Below are 20,782 nucleotides of genomic sequence, written 5' to 3' on the forward strand. Positions count from 1 at the left end.
AAAAGAAGCAATGTTAAGACGATGTGATAATGGTTGGAAGTTGACTGCAAGAGCAGGTCCAACTATGTTTACAATGCATTTTTGCTTACTTAAGAATTAGATGCGTAAATTAGAGAGGCAGAATAAATTCTTATGGATGAACCAGTAAAAAAGAGAAGATTTTTGAACAGCCATAACAATTTAAATTTATCAACACATTTATATGCTGCCATCATTAAAACTTACTTTCTTTACTAAATTATAATATTACTATTATCAAAAAAAATACTAATACTAATAATATGGCGGCATACATCCATAATATAGTTCTAATATGGCGGCATACATCCATAATATAGTTCTAATATGGCGGCATACATCCATAATATAGTTCTAATAGCTTTAAAATTTCATTAATATTGAATAATTCTACAAGTGATTGTTATTTAAGTTAAGTTAATAATTTGATGAGTAACTTGAACTTTATGAAATGATTTTTAAAGTTGGAATATGTTCTGCCTTTACTTATAATTTTTTTATAATTTTATTAAATAAAATTTATTGACAATTTAGATTTGTTACATGAAAAACAACAATTATTTAAATAGTATAGATTAAAATCGTAACTTGTGGATCAAATAAACAATGGTAAAAGCTCTTGTCAACATGTTTAACATTAACAGCATGTATATACATAAGGGCGTCCTGAATTTTTTTAAAAACAACTATTTTGGTTAAAGGCATATAAATGTATAATGTTTAAAAAAAAAACTGATTATGAAAAATTTTATTTGAAATAATTGCTTTAAATGCTCTATTTTATTGACATAAAAATGAATTTTTGATTTGAGCATCGAAAAAACTGTTTTGATACAGTTAAACTTATTTTAACAAACTCAATAACCAAAAGACATTTTTGCTTAAATAATCAATTTTTGTTTCGGTATTTATATTTTCATGTTTTTCTTTTTTATTTCAACTAATACAGTCAAAGTAAATGAAATAATTTCATAGGAGGAGAGTTGAAAATGAAATCAAGTCAAAGAAAATGAAATAATTTCATAGGAGGAGAGGTATAAAAACGAAAAAAAGGCAATATTGCATAGCAACAATTTAATTTAAACAATTGTTGTTAATATAATATCATCTTTTTAAATTTTTATCTATAATGAATTTTTATATTTAAATTTTTATCTATAATCAATTTTGGTATCATTAACATTATTTCTCTAAAAGCAACTAATATATTGTTATGCAGAAAATGCTGCAGATAAATGCAATATATTGTTATGCAGAATAAAGATAAAGAACCTAAAGAAGTAATAAGAATTTTAGATGATTATTTTAAAAACAAGAATGATAGAAAAGAAAAGTTAATTTTGTTTGTTGAAAACTGCTACAGTCAAAATAAAAATAGATATCTTTTTTTTAATTTGGATAATCTTTGTTTAAAAGAAATTTTCAGAGAAATCGTAATAAATTAACCTATTCCAGGTTGCCTATTGATTAAAGTTTATGATATAAAAACTTACTTTTACAACTAAAAATAAGTTTTTATATTAATAAGCAACAACAACAACAACAACAACAATAATGACAACAATAGCAATAATAATAGTATAGCAATAAGATGTTTATTTTCACAGAAAAAGAAGAAATTTATGCTAGCTGAGCTACTATCTCTGTTCTTTGTAAAGCTTTCATTTTCTACTAATAAAAGAGTAAGGAGACAAGGAACTAAAATAAGATAGGCAATATTGGAAGTTGTTAATGAAAACAGCTAACTCAGACTTTGTCTGCAGTAATTTTTTTAGCTAGGCTAATTGACAGAAAGATCAAAAAGTTTATAATGATATTCAGGATATTTACAGGAAATGATTAAGTAAAAAGGAAGAAACATCAACTTTGAATATGAAAGGTCAGCAAGAATTCCCTTGATAGAGTTAGCATTTATTCAATCACAGAAAAAAGTTTACGTTTTTATAGGATCAAAAAATTATATAGAGATTTAAAAAATCTAATAATGAAGAAGGGTGTTAGAAAGTGAATTAGAATTTCTAAAAGTTTCTAAAAGTTAGAATGTTCTAGTTTCACTGAATATATATTATGTTAGATAAAAGTAAAGATTTTAAAGTAAAATGAAATTATATAAAGCTTCAATATACTGCAATAGCTGCAAATAAATATGAAGTTTCAAACACTAATTCTGCTGCAATTACTTCAGGGTTTTAAAAGGTTTGGAACTTTGTAAAGAAAAAGTAAAAGGATTACCTTCAGATCATAAGTATGCCTATAAAATGCGCAACAGTAACTTTAGAAACTCTTACTAAAGGGTTGGCAAAACAAAAAGCAATATGATTCCATATCAAAATGAAGTATAGTTAAATATAGGGGCCGTAAATCCCTTATCAAACTTCACAATAAAAATATACAAAAAGCTATTGAAAAGTATGTAAGATCATCAGCATGGAATCCTTATTCGAAAATCTTATTGCAAACATATTTTTATAGTCAAAATAAAGTTAAAATAAAATTTGCTGTTAATAAAATTCTAGAAATCAGTAAATCAGTAGAATTGTCAAATGGGAAGATCTAGCTCCCAAAACAAACAAGCTTCCTTATGTAAATTTGCATGTATTAAAATTGATTGAGTTTATAACAGGAAATTTCCTATGAAACTCTCTTATGGTAGTTTTATATTTTTCTGTTTACACGCAAGGAGTGGAGGTAGCAGTTAAAGAGGTAAATTAATTGCCCTTTTCCTCAATATGTTATTAAAAAAAATATCTTTATTTTTTTAAAAATATTTTTTAAAACAAGTTGTTTTCTTAGGTAACTGCAGCTTCTGAAACAGTCTTTGGCTTTGAGAGGCCAGTTGGATTTACCTGAGCAAGAGCAGGAAATAGAGTAATAATGGCTCATACCTCATCCAAAGCCTCATTTTAACAGCCTTATAATGTTTCATTTTAACAGCCTAAGACCTTATTTATCTATAATAGAATACATTATGAAGATAGAGAAATAAGTTTTATTTTTTATAACCTTTATGTTGTAGAATAAGGATTTTAAGAACCAAGTGCATATAAGTTAGGTAAAAAAAGGGGTGCTTTTGCATTACTCTATTAAAATTGTTCTTTATTTACTGACATTATTGAAAAAAACTTTTATACTTAAAGACTTTGATCACTTTCTCAATGTTAAATGTTTTCTTATCATAATGCTTTTTTTCTCTAAAAAATTGTTTTAAAACTCAAGTATAAAATGTTAAAAAAAAAAAAAAACAATACTAAAAATAAAGTTAATAATACATAAAAAAAAAAAAAAATAAATTTAAAATCATTCCAATTTTTTATAAAATAATTAAGTAATCTGTAAAAATATCTAAAGACTGCTTCTTTAAAAAATAACAAAATAAATATAAATTGACCACAAACAGCACCAGTCTTTACCACCAGCACCAGTTCATCACCAGTCTATCTTCATATGACAATAATATCATTATCAGAGGAATGAAGAACATTTCTAAAATATGTCTGTCTGACTTCATTGAACGTTTAAATAAAGTAATCAACTTCAAATCTAACTTAAGCATTTTCAAGCATTTTTTCTAGAAAAACAAACAATGTTTTTATCTGCATTCAGTTTTATTGAACTTTGCTCCATGTATTTTTTGTTAAACTTGTTTGATTGGTTGTTTTTTTTAAAAAAAAAGTGTTTATTTGAATGAAAATGGCTATCAAATAATCAAAGTGCTAAGTAAATTTTCCTCTAATCCTTTATAACCAAATATAAATTTGTCAGAGCCAAATGTTTTGATTTTTTTGAAATAACAATTTTCTTTCTGATAATTAGTGGCATCAGATTTGAATAGCTCTTTAGTTTCTTTAATTTCTCCTGCATTACTTAATTTCCAAAGTTTTTTTGGTAGGTTACACATAAAGGACATATTTCTGAGAAGTTAAACATGAAGGATATTTTCTTAATCTTTTTGTGCTTGTCTTCTTATCTTAAACATTTGTAAAAATAAGATTTGATTTGTTCAATATACAACATCAAGAATTAGGAAAAATAAGGTCAGCAATAATTTGCTGACCATAATCTGTATAAAGTCGGCATTAGGTGCATCTGTAATAAAAAAATCAAAGATCATTCTAAGCTCTTTCTTAATTTTAAAATGTTGGAAAGGTTAAAAGTTGCATAAGATAATTATTCTTAAGGAAGTCAAGGATTAATTTTCTCTGATCATTCATCATCAGTCGATGCTTCATCAATGTTGGGTATTACCTTCTCTGCTAATTGCTATTTCTAGGTATTTGCTAATTGCTTTCTAGGTATTTGGTCTGATAAAAACAAAAATCACCCAAAACAAAATACAGACCTTATGATTGCAATGTAATTGCTTAACCAATTGTTTAATATTATTGTTAAGTTATACATTTTAACTTCAGATACAATGTATCGTTGTATCTGAAGTCTTTCATATATATAGACAAATACCACTTCAAGCCTTCAAGCTGTGGCAGTTTTGTTAAAACAGCTGATACCCATTCAATAATGCTACATTCAAGTACAGGATCGAGTCTTGTTTCAATTTGACAATAGTGATAATATGAAGCTTAAACATGCTTAAATTACTGCTTACTTTCTTTGCTGCTTTACAAATCCAGTCAGCAAGTTACAAATTCAGTCAGCAAGCTACAAATCCAGTCAGCAAGTTTTTAATATAAACAAATATATATAACCATAAAGTAAAACATTTTCTTTTTATAATTTTTCTTAAAATTTTATTTATAAGAAAAAAAAAACTTACGATCCAAATTTCCTTGCCATCAGGAATTGAAATTATAAGATTAACAATTCCAGAAAGATTACCCACAGTAACAAAACCTCTACAACCAACTATTGATGAACAAAAAGGAGCATTTGCATTAAAAACAAATGACTTATTTGAGTTATCAATAATAGTTATTGTAACTTCAAATGTTGAAAACTTTTGCGAATATTGAAAAATAAGGAAATAGGTCTCTACAACTTGGCCTAATATTGCAGTTCCAAAAAAATTTACCTAAAAAAATAAAAATCAATTTAACAAATTTAATAATTAACCAAATTTTTGTTATATTTCATTTTTTTAAATAAATATATTTTTTATTTATATATCATAAAACTTGAAGTTTTATAATACAAATATTTCGTTTTATACCATTAAAAATTATATCATTTAAAACATTATAGATGTTTTTTAATAAATTACTCTTACTTTTCCAATCAAATGAAAGGGAAAACTTTGATTTGATTTCCCAGAAGGCTGTATTGTCATTGAGCTTTTCAAATTTTTGAAAGCTACTTTATCTAAGCACTTCCTTTCTTTCATGTAACAGTATTCAGTAGGAACAATGTATTCTGCTGACCATATATCTTTAGGGATTAATGTAACAAAATCCTACGTTTAAAATCAAATTTGAACTTTAAATTATAATGAAATGTAAAGTTATAATGCAAAATGAAAAAAATGTTATTTCAAATGTTATTTGTGTTAATCTGCAATAACCAATTAACTTGCATAAGCTTAAAATTTGCCTTATTGGCATCAGATTTTTTTATCAAGATTTGCTTTATTGGCATCAGAATTTTTTATTAAGATTTGGTTTATAGCGTAGGGTTTTACATAGTTTATTTATATAGTCCCATATCAATCTTATAATGACTTATTAGAAAATTTTCTTTTTTTGTTAGCATATCAATCCCATATACTCTTGCACTACAAAAAAATAATTATACTTTTTGTCATGTAACCTTACTGTCAACTTTTCTTTATAAAAATTAGTGATACCTACTAGATCCCTTACCTATACAAGGTCTGGATCTTACTAAACAAAAACAAAATAAATCCAAACATTATAGTTTAAATCCTGTTCATATCAAAATTTCCTATTTTTGACATTGTAGGCTAATAGAATTTAAACCATCAAATGTTTAAAAAAATTGGTATCAGAAACTTGTTATTTGAAACTGATATTTATGCTGAAATATTTAAGGTGAAAACTAGAAACTGGAACTGAATGGGAACTAATGTAGATTGGAAACTAAATTCTAAACTTGCTAACCAAAATCAAAACTTTAAAAAAAAAAATTCAAAAATCTTAATTTTTGAAAAACTTAATTTTTTGACTGCTTTTAAATAATTTAATCAGCCAATTAACATTCAACAGAACTGGCCATAATAATGTAATTACTACTAAAATATATATTTTTTATTAATACTGTCGTAAGTAAGTGATATAAATTTAAAATAAATATTTATAAATATTTTTATGAACTTTATATTAAAAAAATTAATAACTTAAATTAAAAAAAATGGAAGAAAAAAAAATGGAAGAAAAAAAATGGAAGAAAAAAAAACTGCTTACAATAGCTATGTTGCCACGGAGATTACCCAGAAAAGTTATTTCAACACTTTTATTGGCCGACAATTTTAAAGTTACTGGATATCCGTCAGCATTTAGAACAACAAGACGACATAGAAAAATGTATGAACATGGAACTGCTTCCAAGTAACCTCTAAAGCCAGTATCATCTTAAAAGAAATAGGTAATCATGATATTAGCATGCATCAACTTGTTTAAGCTTCAAAACAATTCTTATATTCTTCTTAGCTAAATTATCAAAACAAATTTCTTCTATTTCATTTAAAATTTTAAACTAAAAGTAGCAATATTTTACAGCATATTAAATGTTTTTTTAATGCGTTGTTTAAAAATACCTAAAATATTTTAAATAGATGCAAAAAAAAACATATCATAGTTCCATTTCTCATTATTAATATAAACTATGATTGATGAATTAAATCATTAAAAAAACTATCAAAGCATTTTAATGTTTTTCAAACTTATGTATAAGAGGATGTATAAATAAGAGGAATATATATATATATATATATATATATATATATATATATATATATATATATAAACAACTCTCGGCATTAGGAAAAATGAGGTCGGCAAAAAATTGTTGACCTAAAACCACTTTAGGTCAGCAAAAAATTTTTTATAGTAAAACTTAAAACAAAATAACAAAATAAATTTATAGCTGTCAAAATCCATATTTCATAAAAAAGCATCTTTGTTGAATGACGGTGACCATTTTTCGTCAGAGAACAAACTAATGTCAATGTTTTCAATCGATTGTTTGTCTTCGGATGAAGTGATATTTTCTAACAATTGTGTTATTGTTTTCTGACTAGAATTGTTTGAAGCACGTTTTTTTGGATACAAATGACCGTCTGGTCAACGAACTTGTTTTCTGATTCCACCATCAGGATACTCTGTTAAATACATTTCTATGGCGCATTTATAGCGGCTTTCAAAAAGTCTCTATCGCATCTGAGCCAAAAAATATCTTCAAAGGTTTGATTAGATAATGATTGGCAAGTTTTAGAAAATACTTTCCATAGAAAAGAGAATACACACTCTGACTCCAGGTTACTTATAGATAACGCAATACAAATTTCAGCTATATGTAAAATGTTTAAAATGCCTCATACTTAGATAAAAATACTGCTTGCCAAAGTTTTGGAGGACTTTTATGAGCTAAAAAACGCCTGATATGCTCATAATATTTCAACTTCACTTGGTAATTTTTTTAAATCACATTTGTTTGCTAACAAGATAGATGTGAATGTAACAACAATAATATTAACAAAGTTAAGAACTTCACCAGACGATTCCGCCAATACGTGTGACTTCGTATCTAGAAAAGATGCTATAGCGTTAAATAACAGATTTTTAGTAACAGATTGAAACCTTTTGCAAAGCGACTTGTCTAATTTTTTCAAAATGCCAGTAAAAAAATTTGCACATTGAAGTAGCGCATCATCTAAAGTCCCTTCCAATAAATAGCCATAATATGAATACTTTGTTTGATTTTTAGTGGAGCAGTCTTTTGCTCTCGTTTTTCGTACTTCAAAATTTATGTCAGGCTGAATTACTACATCTTCCAAAAATTTGTAAAGTGTTGGAAATATGTCTGATTTTTTAAATGCTTTTACTTTTTCGCGAGCTAACAGTTTAGAGAGTTTTTTAATGGTTTTAGCACACAAACATAATGTAGTCAAAAGCTGTGGAACAATTAATTCTGAATCTAGCAGAATTTTATTTACTGGTTCAAGTCTTTTTAAAATATCTATTTTTGTACAAATAAAAATAATCTTTAAGATATTCAAATTATCTTTCAGATAGCCCTGCAGTATACTTTTTGCAGATTTTATTTGTTTGTTATGTGGATTTAAAGTTTGCTGGTTTGCAAAGCCTAAAAATATTGGAAGATTTCTAATTATAGAGTTAAGCGCATTAAGTTGATGCTCAATCCATCTTGCTCCTGTTGGTCTCTTATATCTTACTAAAATAATGTTCATGAATTGTGATTGTTGCTTAAACAAACGCCATTTTAAAATTGCTCGTTTAAAAAAGTAGTAAATTTTTGGGCAATCTTTTTCAATATCGCAATTAATTTGCAATCTTGTAAATGCATCATGCAAGATAAGTTCAATTTTATGGCCAGTTACATTTAAATACGCACGCTGCGTATTTAAATGTAACTTGCGGATTGAGTTTTCTAAAGCTGTTTTAGGCTTTTCTTACAAACAACTCTTTTTCATCCTTTGACTTAGCACTGTTTCTATCGTCACTCATTACCCCATAATAAGATATACAGTTTTCGTTAGGTGGTTTGGTTATATCATTCAGCAAAATACTTTTACTTAAGTATTTTAAAATTTCAAAAATTAGAAAAATTTGCAAAAGTTAGAAACAAACACGGTTTTCATTCTTTCAAAGCACAAAAAGTGCCCAAACCGTTCTGAGACACAACAAAAAAGTGCAAAAACACGTGGCAGAAAGTTGTATGACAATTTTATTTCTAAAAATTTATGTATTATTGAAGATGATAAAACTTATATTAAATACAATCATCAACAAATTCCTGGTGCTGTTTATTATATTGCCAAATATAGAGGAAAAACAGATAAGAAATTTAAATACACAAAACATGACAAGTTCGCTAAAAAAGCTTTGATTTGGCAAGCTATTTGCAGTTGTGGCAAAAAATCAGCACCTTATATTTCTCAGTCCACACTTTCTGGTCAAATATATGTTAAAGAATGTTTACAAAAACGCCTTTTACCTTTCATTAATTCACACAATAGCAGACCTGTGCTCTGGCCTGATTTAGCTTCAATTCATTATTGTAAACTAGTTTCTGAGTTAAAAGTTATTGAAAAGTAAGCTATTATTATTAAAAGAAAAATGAAAAAATTTTTTGTAAATAATATATATACATACATATTTATTATATATTAAAATATATAATATTATATTATTTATATATTAAAATTATTAAAAGAAAAATGAAAAAAACAAAAAAACTTTGCAGAAACATTAAAAATATTAAAATATCATTTAAAAAAGCATCAAATAGTTTTGATTCTTATTCTGTGCGCAAGCTTATGGGTACCACTAAAGCAAAAGCTCAAAATTTTATTATATTCCCACAGGAATAATTAATTTTTTTTTAATGTTTGATCTTATATTATTGTATTAAAATTATTACTTAGTTCAAAATAAAAATTGAGGAGTACTTTTTTTTAGTTGTTTTTCTACTTTCACATTTATTTCGTGTACACGCTTTATTTGCTATTTTTTTGTGAAAATTACTTAAAATATAAATTATTAATTTATTTTCATACATATTTATTTACTAATTAACACCTAACATGAATAAAGCTAGAAAAATTTTTCTTCTAATTAAAAAAGTGGTTGCACAAACCAATATTTTTTTTTTTTTAGTTGTACTTTTTTGTAAATAATATATATATATATATATATATATATATATATATAAATATATATATATATATATATATATATATATATTATTTACAAAAAGGTATATATATATATATATATATATATATATATATATATATATATATATATATATATATATATATATATGTATATTATTTACAAAAAGGTAAAACTTAAAAAAAATATTTTATATAATGAGGAATCATGTTTTCCATCTTTTTTACGAGTTTTGGCGCCTCTGGTGCCTTCGTGGCCTTGTGCACTGCACAACCTTGCACATATGGACGGCGCAGGTCTGTACATTCATGCACCTATCCAATTAAATTTAAAAAAATAATAACTTATAACAAATAATAACATAACTTTAATAAACAACAGTAATAGGTAATACGCACAAAACTACAAAAAAACTTTAAAACAAAAATTCAAAAATAAATTTCTGAAAATACTATTCAAACCTGCGCTGCTTCCTTCACGAAACATCATAGCATTTTTAGTGCTACGCTAACTAATTTTACAGTGTAACTTTTTCAAATGAAAATTAAATTTTCACTAAAAACGAGCTATGCGTATTTTGTCTTTGGTGTTTCACTAATAACAAGCTACGTGACTTTTAATGAAAATTTAAATCTTGTTTATTCTAGCTTTATTACAAACTTATTAAAACCTTATCAATTAAATCAAAAATAATTTAAGAAAAGTTATATACTCATAACAATAACATAAAAAAACGGTCGGCAATAAAATGCTGATCTTAGACATGGTCAGGTCAGCAGTTAGGTTGACATTGCCGAATGCCAACCCTAACTCCGAGGGTTGTGTATATATATATATATATATATATACATATATATATATATATATATATATATATATATATATATATATATATATATATATATATATATATATATATATATATATATATACATATATATATCTACATATACATATAATCATATATATATATATATCATAATGATTATATACATTTATAATCATTCTGAATTTAGATTCTAAAATAAAGAAGGAGATAATGTTTTTAAGATTATAATTTTAAAATTTTTTGACAGAGATTTTCTAATTACCTTCATAGACATCTACAAAATGAGTATGTTCATCTGTGTTGAAGTAGGTCACAACCAAAAAATATTCACCTGTCTTTTGCACAGCAATGTTCATTGTTAATGTTATCTATTTAGAATAAATAAGAAGAAAAAAAAATGAAAATATATAAAAACAAAAAAGGTGTTTGGAAAAAAAAATGAAATCAGATTTTTTTTTGATCAAACAAGCAATGACCAAAAGCAAACATAAAACCAAAAAAAAAACATCCAACAACTCAAAATGTCACATCCTTAATACTTAAATCTGTCAATACTGTGCTACTTTATCTAGAAAAAAAAAGTCTCAAAATAGAAAAAAATATTGACCATCCCAGGTTAATGGGTCCCAGGTTATCTATTTAGGCAATTTACAATAACTTTTATTTCAACTAAAAAGTTATGTTTCTTTTTAAACATTTAGTTTAAGAAAATTGTAAATGGTGAGATCAAACGACTGCAAGATTTTATGTGAAATTGTTACAATATGATATGCTATTACCTGCTTGCGACTTATAACAGCCATATCGCCCATTGATAAAAGGTGAAATAAAGTGCTAGAATTATTCAATGTTTCTGTTTTTGATAAATATGTATTTCCAATCTTTTTAACATAACCATTTTCAGCTTGAAAGTGTTGAAGTTCTAAATCTAAGTATTTGTACATCATGCATTCTTTTGAAAGGTGCATTTTTATTGAACACGGTAACGCTGCATCTGGTTGCATATCACCCCCTGTGTAATAATCTTCAGGAATAATTACTAAATGATCCTAAACAATAAAAATATTATTTTAAACTTGCTATTAATTATAAATTTATGTTGTAAATTTAAGTAAGTTTTGTAAAATATTTGTAATGATATAAAATATACTATATATTATAAAATTAATATTATATAAAAAATATAAATCAAAATTATGTTAAAATCTAAATTAAAATCTAAATTAAAATATAGTGTACAAAAAAAGTAAATAAAAAGACTGCATAAAAAAATTTCTACATATTATATAGATATGTTAAAAATGACGAATCTTCAAAAACTTAGTTTTTTTCTAAAATTTGTATTAAAATGTAATAAACAGCTGTTTTTATTTATATATAATTCATACAAATTCTACTCACTACAAGAACTGTTTTAAAAAAACTAAAATCCATGTCAATAACCCATGTGCCAGCTGTCAAAAAAAAAAACTTTGTTTGATTACTATTCCACAGTGAGGCAAAGGTTGGCTCAGTACTTGAATGAAAATTGACTGTGGCACCAAATGATATTGGGTTTTCTAAAAAAATGTCTTTAACTAAAATATCTATTTTGACGTTTATAAAAATTAAAAATTTTTATAAAAAATCACAAATAAAAAATACCTTTTCTTGTAATATTGATGAACAATATTGCTGAGTCACTATAATTAAGTTTGTATTGAACAAGTATTTGATATTCTTTGGAAACTGGTACAGCAATATGAAGTCTTATTGTATGTATCTAAGAAAGATAAAAAGAATTTTTTATTCATTTTTTTTTACTTAAATTTTACTATGGGATCAACTCATTAAAATTATTGTACAAACATAACCACTTGAATATAAATCAACTTTTTCATCAAGTTTAGATCATCAACTATTAAATATCTGCGGTGCAAAAAGTTATTTTATGATTAAGATGTACTTTTATCTTTTTAGATAGTAATTCTATTTTTACAAATAGTAATTTTAAATTTTTAGATGTTACCTAATATTTTAGATTGTTATAATAAATATGATAAGTCGTGATAAACAAATATTCATTCAAATTTTAAAGATTGAAAACAATATAAAAGAATGAATTGAAAAGAATTGCCCTTATAAATAAGAACATCATTTTATGTATATTCAGATAGGTAAATGCTTTTCTTCTTTAACTCTAATTTATTATAAAAATATTAGGAAACATTAAAAATTATTAAAAAGATTTAAATCAAAAAAATGTCATAATTAAAATGATGATTGAATAAATCATTCAGTTGCAGGAATTTACTTCAATAAATAAATTGTCTTTTTTTAGCAATAAGATTTAATAATTTGCTTGATAATCTATCAATAATTTAGTGAAACCTTGGTTTTTGCTTAAATGATAATTATTAGTAATAATTATAAACAAACAAAAAACATTTTATTTGGTTTTAGTGGTATGTCCTTCAGTGGTTGGCCACACTGAATGATATGTATGATATGTGCTCCTTGGAAAGAATAACCAATTATTAGTTTCTATGTGGTTTGACTTTCACAAAGCCACATCTCTTTAAAAACTTGTAAAGCAATACTTTTATAGCAATAGGAACATTTAGGGTCTATGAAATACTTTCATAGCAAAGGGGACATTTTGAGTCAAATATCTGTAGATATAATCAACAGTACAGTTATTTATTAGTCTGATTCAGATCCAGTTACTCAAATTACTTTAATATTCTTTATTTGCTGTATTTTTTATTGCTATTTTTTTAAATCATTACTGAAGGTATTTAGCTAAATTTTTTTGTGTATGTAAATTATGAACTGAACTCCTTCTAATTTAACCTTACTTTATTTTTTTTAGCCTTTATTTAACCTAACAAACAGCAACCAATAATTACTAATAAACTTTATTAGTAGTTTATAACTGACAAATTTGTATATAAAATAAAAACTAATATAATCTTTCCAATTAAAAAATATAAAAATTACAAAAAGCAAAATCTTTTAAATTCAAAAATAGCTAGAACAAAATTAAATTCTCTACAAGAAGAGATCAAATCCATGGAAGGCAACTTCATTGCAATTAACCAATCAAAGCAATCAAAGTTTTTTTCCCCAGCCATTGAAAGGTCACGGAAAAACAAGAGTTATAAACAACTTAAAAAAATGCAAATTGTATCACTCGAGAAAACATAAAGATAAAAAAGAATTTAATGTCAACAATGTTCAAGAAAAAACTAGAAGAATGTTCAAAATGTTTTTCGAAATAATGGAACAGTAAAAGATAACAGTAAATAAATACAAAATTATTGACAAGTCTTGACAAGTCATACAAGAGGTAGAGAACAGAAGTTGGAGTGAGAAAATGGCAAGCACAATAAAGAGAGATAACTTAAATGATTAATGACTTTGCCACAAGTTATAAATACATATTTTTCATAAGAAGCTAGCAGTGAATAATTATGATAAAAAAATAATAGAAAGTGTTTTTTCTCGTCAACATAGGAATATAACAATATTGCAATAATTAGGAACAGTAAACAACTGAGTATTGCTTGGGTTGAAATTACCAATGCAAGATTCAAAACCTGTTCTGCCTTGTTTGCCAACCAAAATGTGATGATATTTTGTGAAGACTGGAGTATACAGTTTTGTCATTAGCAAACAGAGTCATTATCATCAGCAAACAGAGCCATTGTCATCAGCAAACAGAGCCGTGAGATAAGATTATAAGTAAGATCAATCTTATAAACAACACACAACCATAAATGGAACAATGTGGTACCCCGGAGAATACTGAAAATGTTGTTAATCAAGGACAATTTCAATAATGTGGTTAGAAAGAAATGATTTAAAAACCTTTCTAGAAACACCATATAAAGCAAACCTGTAAATATGACCGGCATGTCAGACTATATCAAAAATCTTTGAAGTATAAAAAGCAATAGCTTCAACACTTTTATTTAATGCATTACAACGAAAAATTTTCATTTATAACTGTTAACAGTAGTATTAGATTGAAATCCACATTGATTTTCAGAGAGTAAGTTGCTAGACTCAAGATAAGATATAAGAAGTTTATTAATTAAAGATTTAATAGTAAGAAGCCTGATTGGGAGATGAACTCGGAGCAATTTCCAAATTTTAAAAAATTGAAACCAAAAATGAGATTTTCCAACAGAAAAGAAAACAAAATTCAGGTAATCATGTGTTAAATAGTTTAAAGAATAGTGAGAAGAAGAACTTTTTCAAACTGACAGTTGTCAGGACCACAAGTAGAGTTAAATAAAAAATAAATAAACAAAAGAACAACAGAAGCAGAGTAAGTAGAGGTAAAGAATAGAATCAAGAGCTTACTCTTGATTCTATTCTCAACCTCTGAAAATGGCAAGCACAGTAAAGAAAAGCAACCTTCGTAATGCTATCTCAGCAATTGATTGTGTATATAATTTCCATGAGAGGTCAGTAATAAACAGTAATCCAAGAAGATGTGAAAAAGAGAACAGAGTGAGAGGGTAGTCATTTATGAATATAGTAATGTCAACAATATTGCAATAGCTGTTTGCAGTAAATAACTGAGTTTGTTGGAGTTAAAATTTACAAGCCACTTGCATTGCAACCTCATGCAACAATTGCAAACCTCAATCTGTTACAAAAGTGAGATCAGATTCAAGATCATCTACCTATTCTAAGCAATTAAAAAGCAAAGACTTTTTTTCAAGACAGGAGTACAAAGTTGAGTCATCACCAAGTAAAGCCACTTTAGATGTAAGGTTATCAGGAAGATCATTAATGTAGATAAGAAACAAAACAAGACCAAGGATAGAACCTTAAGGTACTGCAGAAGTTCTTGTGGGGTCGGAATGGATTTTAAAATTGGAACCATAGATGCCATTTTCCAGCAGGTAATAAAAAAAAATTCAGTTAAACACTTATTAAGTACTTTGAAGAGAACTGAAGAATCTACCTAATTTTGTAATGACCTGTTCAAAACCAGAATGTTGAACCAGAATTATGTTATTCTAAAATTTGGATTAATTCTACACATAATTGTTAAAGAGTTCTCTTACATCAACAATAACTTGACAACTGTAGTAACATGTTTACTGTAGTAACTTGACTATTGAAGGGTTCAAATAAAAGTACATTTTTTTAAATGGGATTTACATAATTGCCTACAGATCTATTGATCTCAATTCAAATAACATTAGTTAGTATGAAACTATGATCATCATGACCCAGTTGGCCCAACTGCAATGGGTAGCTGGGCTAGGAAGCTTCTTTTTTTTTACCAAAAAGATAAAAACAATAAATTTATAAATGTTTTACTATTACATAATTGAAGCATGATTAATATATTAATTTGAAGCATATTGTAATATAAATAAAAAAATTTTGTTGTTAATACATTTTATTAGTGGTTCTTAGCCAAGTAAAAAGTAGAAACTTCTTTTTCACATGGTCATGAATCATGGCTAAAAATATACCAATTAAACTTCATAATTATTAAAAAAATATTAAACCTTTTCTTTTCCTAACTCCACATATCCTTTTCCTGTAAAATTCACAAACTCATCATCACTATATTGAAATTGAAGTTTACTTCCATTTAAAGTATCAGCATCCTCTATTTCAAATATGTTGTGGAAATAACTGAGAATATAAAAATCACCAGTCTTTAGCCTGAAATAAAAACAAATCATTATATTACTTTTGTTATATATGAACTTTTGCTGTTCATTTATACAAAACCATTTATAAATTTTTGCTATTTATCAATACAACATTACTGCAATAAACATGGATCATGAATTTTAATGCAACAACAGATTTTTGTTGCATTAAAATTCATGATCCACCTTAATAATGCAGAAAGATTCATAATTTTTAGAAGCTTTTTTAAATACACTATATAAACAGAGTTTATTACAGGTATATAAAACATGATAATTTCCTTTCCAGCTGTTACACTTAAAATATATGTATTTAATAGTAAATCTCTATTGCAATGTGATACATACAACTTTATTTCGTCACTATTACCCTTAGTCTATATTACTCTATTACCTTTACATTTATATATTACCCTTATTATATTCAATGAATGTTAATAAAACCTCTTCATCATCAGTCTATAATGTCTTCAATGTCAGATCAGGTTATCCTGCTACTGGTAACATGTAAACCAGTACAATCTGCTTCATGTCCTGCTGCCTTGTAGGATACATCTTTTTAGGCAAAGGCTAGGAGATGCTAACTCCGACTTAAAACACCCCCTGCCTTGGGGCTCTTGGTTGAGTTAAGGCTAGAGATGGTGTTTCGATAAAAATAATCATCTTGGGCAGATATAAAATGCATCCGGCTACTGTCTTGTAGAAGGCCTCCTAGGCAAAGACTTAAGGGGTAAACAGATTCTATCTGTTGACCAGTGTCGCACCCCTTCTTCATCTATTAGACTGGCGCAGATGTATTTTTAATACATTGTTACCAGTTTAGGATGTTGAATGCTGGATCTTCTTGACTCAATGCATGGGTTTTGCTTGTGTCTCTGTTTTTATGACTAGGCAACTCATTCTATTATCTCCTAATGAGGGTACAGCTCTAAAACTCAGTTTTATGGTTCTGAGGCCGGCTGGTAGTCGAGTTTCCCGAACTCTGCGGTAGCTCTCAGAGAGGCTGATTCCATCAACAGCAGAAAAATATCAAAGTATTAACAGTGCCATGTTGCGCATGGATGGTGTCCCTGTTTGTACTTTTGGTGTGCATTGCGGAGGCCGCATTTGGAGCCCTTTGTTACGGATTAGGGTTTATTAGTAGTAATGAGCCATTTGCTTGGGCTATTAAGCAGTGTTCTGAGGACTATCTATGCTTTAAGTCAAGTTCTTCAATCAAATTTAAAAATGAATAAAGTACCAAAAACTAAAAAAAATAAAAAACCATCATCATCACAAAGTTCTCTAAACAAATCTTTCACTAATATTCGTGGTCTTCGAAGTAACTTTTCTTCTGTTGAGTCTTATCTCTTGCAAAGTTCACCAGACCAACTTGCATTTAGCACCACTTCACTCTATTGCCCTTCTTTTTGTTCTATATCGCTCTCCTTCATCTCAAGACTGCACTCTTTTTGATGTTATTTCTGATCATATTGACCAAGTCCTCTCTCTATATCCATCAGCTAATATAGTTGTTGTCGGTGACTTTAATGCTCACCACTCTGAATAACTTGGCTCTAGTGACAGTGATTCTGCAGGCATTAAAGCCCACAACTTTTATATATATATATATATATATATATATATATACATATACATATATATATATATATATATATATATATATATATATATATATATATATATATATATATATATATATATATATATATATATATATATATATATATATATATATATAGAAAGAGAAAGATATTTGAAAATGAAAACACTGAAATAAAAACTGACTTATCACAATGAGCACCTTCAACATTTGGCTTGCATTTACAGAACCCATTTTCTGAACATGTTTTACTGACAGAACCACCAACATTACAATTGCAAGCTGAAAAAAAAAAATATAGCTGCACAGAAACATTACTAAATATAATCAAAACTGCATAAAACTGTATGTTATACTATAAAATACTATACTATTATATATATATATATATATATATATATATATATATATATATATATATATATATATATATATATATATATATATATATATATATATATATATATATAAATTAGTAAAAAACGTCTAACTTTTATCTACTTATATATAAAAGATGCTATACTATTACTATAGTATGTTAATATAATCAAAACTGCAAACAAGCTATACTTTTTATGCAGTATACAAAATATAATATACATATATATTTTATCTGTATATATACATGACCTATATATACTTTTGAAAATATTTTAACTAAAATAAAATTTAGACAGTTGCAATGTAAAAACATTTTTAAATACTTACGAGTACAACTAAAATAGTTTCGCCTGTCTAAACTTCTATAACCTGGTTTGCATTTATTACATGTTCGCCCAGTAACAAAAGGTCTACAAAGACACTGTCCTGTCTCATCACATAATTTTATATTTCCAATTGTTCCAGCACTTAAACAACCACATTTTGAGCATCCACCATAAATATTGTTTGTCAAGTTAAAATAAGTGTTCTTACATTTAGAACAATCATTTCCAGTTACATATTCTTTGCAGATACATGAATCCTGTAAATACATTTCTTTTAATAAAAAACATGTTGTAACAAAATAGTAAAATTTATATAATGTACGTTAAAGAAAAATCTATGAAATAGCAAAGTTACCACTGTGCAAGGGCCATATTTCTCATAGCTTATTAATGTTCCATCAATATTGCATTTACATTTATCTGATGAATAACATTTGGGATAAGACATACTACTAATGACACATTCATCACAGGTTTTACCTTTAAAACCTTGCCTACACTGACATTGTCCGGTTAAAGGATTACAAATATTATTGATTGAACCATCTTTGCTACATTTACATTTAATTGATGATTGACAGTCTGGAAATAATGCATTACCTATAGCACATTCATTACACTTTTTCCCTATAAACCCTTGTCTACAAAGACACTGTTTAGTTGATGGATGGCAGCTATTGCTTAGTGAACCAACCTTATCACAATTACATTTAACTGATAAAAGACAGTCTGGAAATGATGCACTGCTCATGACACACTCATTGCAATTTATGCCTTTAAAGCCTTGTCGACATTGACACTGTCCTGTAGTAAGATTGCATCTATTTGTGATTGAGCCTTGCTCTGAACATTCACAATTTAAAACCATATCTACCCCACAGATTATTGAAAAAACTATGATTATTATTTGTCCTTTCATTGCTGTAAAAATAATACTGCGCTTACAAATTTTTTAAATTATATTTAGCATATTTACAATATCTAAATAAATAAAAATAAAAAAAGTGCAGCTCGTATCTTGAATTCCATAAAGTCTACTTCTTTGAGGCGTAAAAATACTAGATCTTTATTTGGTTTCAAAATGTGAAAATATTTATCTATATCAACATTTTAGGTAAAATTTATTATAAAATACTTATCTTTTTTTATTTTCATAAAGAAAACGTTTATTTATTATGCTACTTTAAAATCCTTTAAACACTGAAAAAAAAATTAAAAGAGAAAAGACTCGTAAAATTTAGAACTGTTTTAAAATTTACTCCTTATAAAAGAAATTTTGTGTATTATTTTAAACGTGTGGTTGTGTTTACAAAAACAGTATACATCAACAGTTATGTTTTTACAATGAAGTCATCGGAATACAGTCACCTTTTTAAAATCTTTTGGTAAACTGATTAACTATTGACAAAAGTATATTTGATTTATAAAGTAAATCTTTAACAAACATAAACAAGGTAAAAAATAATAATGTTTAAAATCGACTTAAAAATTAAAGCACGTGTTTAACATGTGTTTTTTTTTTTTGTTTTTTTTTAGTTGCCTCGTAAGTTGGGGAGTGTGATCTGTCGCGCGAAATTACTATCGTTGTTACGTTTTCTTGTTACGAATTTAGTCGCATTATTTTGAAGACAAACAAAATACGAAAAATCAAAACGTAATAATTGTTATTATTACGTTTTGATTTTTGTTATACCGCACAGAGAGTGCGGGTCATTTTCCCCAGAGCAACATGTTTATGAGACAAAATCATTGGATCAGTGGACAAAAAATTCCAGAAGTATTTTATTATTCTTATTATTTTTATTTTGGTGGAGGTAGAGTGGTGGCATCTAATAAATTTTTAATTATCTACCCCGGGCATCACGAAGTCTCTGTGCGCCCCTGACTGCTTTATCATAGATTTTTATTATATGTTACAACGATTAAGTATAAAAAAACATTTTAATAGGTTATATATCAATGATAAATTTTAATAGATTATATATCAATGATAAATTTTAATAGGTTATATATCTATGATAAAACTTTAATAGGTTATATATCAATGATAAATTTTAATAGGTTATATATCAATGAAAAATTTTAATAGGTTATATATCAATGATAAATTTTAATAGGTTATATATCAATGATAAAAT

The 20,782-nt window shown here is 26.5% G+C and overlaps 1 protein-coding gene across 1 annotated transcript in view; it reads right to left on the minus strand.

Moving 5' to 3' along the window:
- Nucleotides 1–19,908, minus strand: part of LOC100215349 (laminin subunit alpha) — a 45,259-nt gene extending 25,351 nt beyond the window's left edge. Inside the window, exons 1-11 of the mRNA XM_065800443.1 lie at nt 19,000–19,908; nt 18,646–18,901; nt 18,123–18,219; nt 16,185–16,344; nt 12,316–12,433; nt 12,073–12,230; nt 11,451–11,720; nt 10,934–11,039; nt 6,390–6,556; nt 5,240–5,422; nt 4,790–5,044 (exon numbers count right to left, since the gene is read on the minus strand). Of these exons, the coding sequence (XP_065656515.1) occupies nt 4,790–5,044; nt 5,240–5,422; nt 6,390–6,556; nt 10,934–11,039; nt 11,451–11,720; nt 12,073–12,230; nt 12,316–12,433; nt 16,185–16,344; nt 18,123–18,219; nt 18,646–18,901; nt 19,000–19,563 (2,334 nt within the window). The 5' untranslated portion in view covers nt 19,564–19,908. The remainder of the gene's footprint in view (nt 1–4,789; nt 5,045–5,239; nt 5,423–6,389; nt 6,557–10,933; nt 11,040–11,450; nt 11,721–12,072; nt 12,231–12,315; nt 12,434–16,184; nt 16,345–18,122; nt 18,220–18,645; nt 18,902–18,999) is intronic.
- Nucleotides 19,909–20,782: the final 874 nt, after the last annotated feature.

The sequence above is a fragment of the Hydra vulgaris genome, chromosome 06 (assembly GCF_038396675.1).
Source record: "Hydra vulgaris chromosome 06, alternate assembly HydraT2T_AEP".
NCBI classification, from domain to species: Eukaryota; Metazoa; Cnidaria; class Hydrozoa; order Anthoathecata; family Hydridae; genus Hydra; species Hydra vulgaris.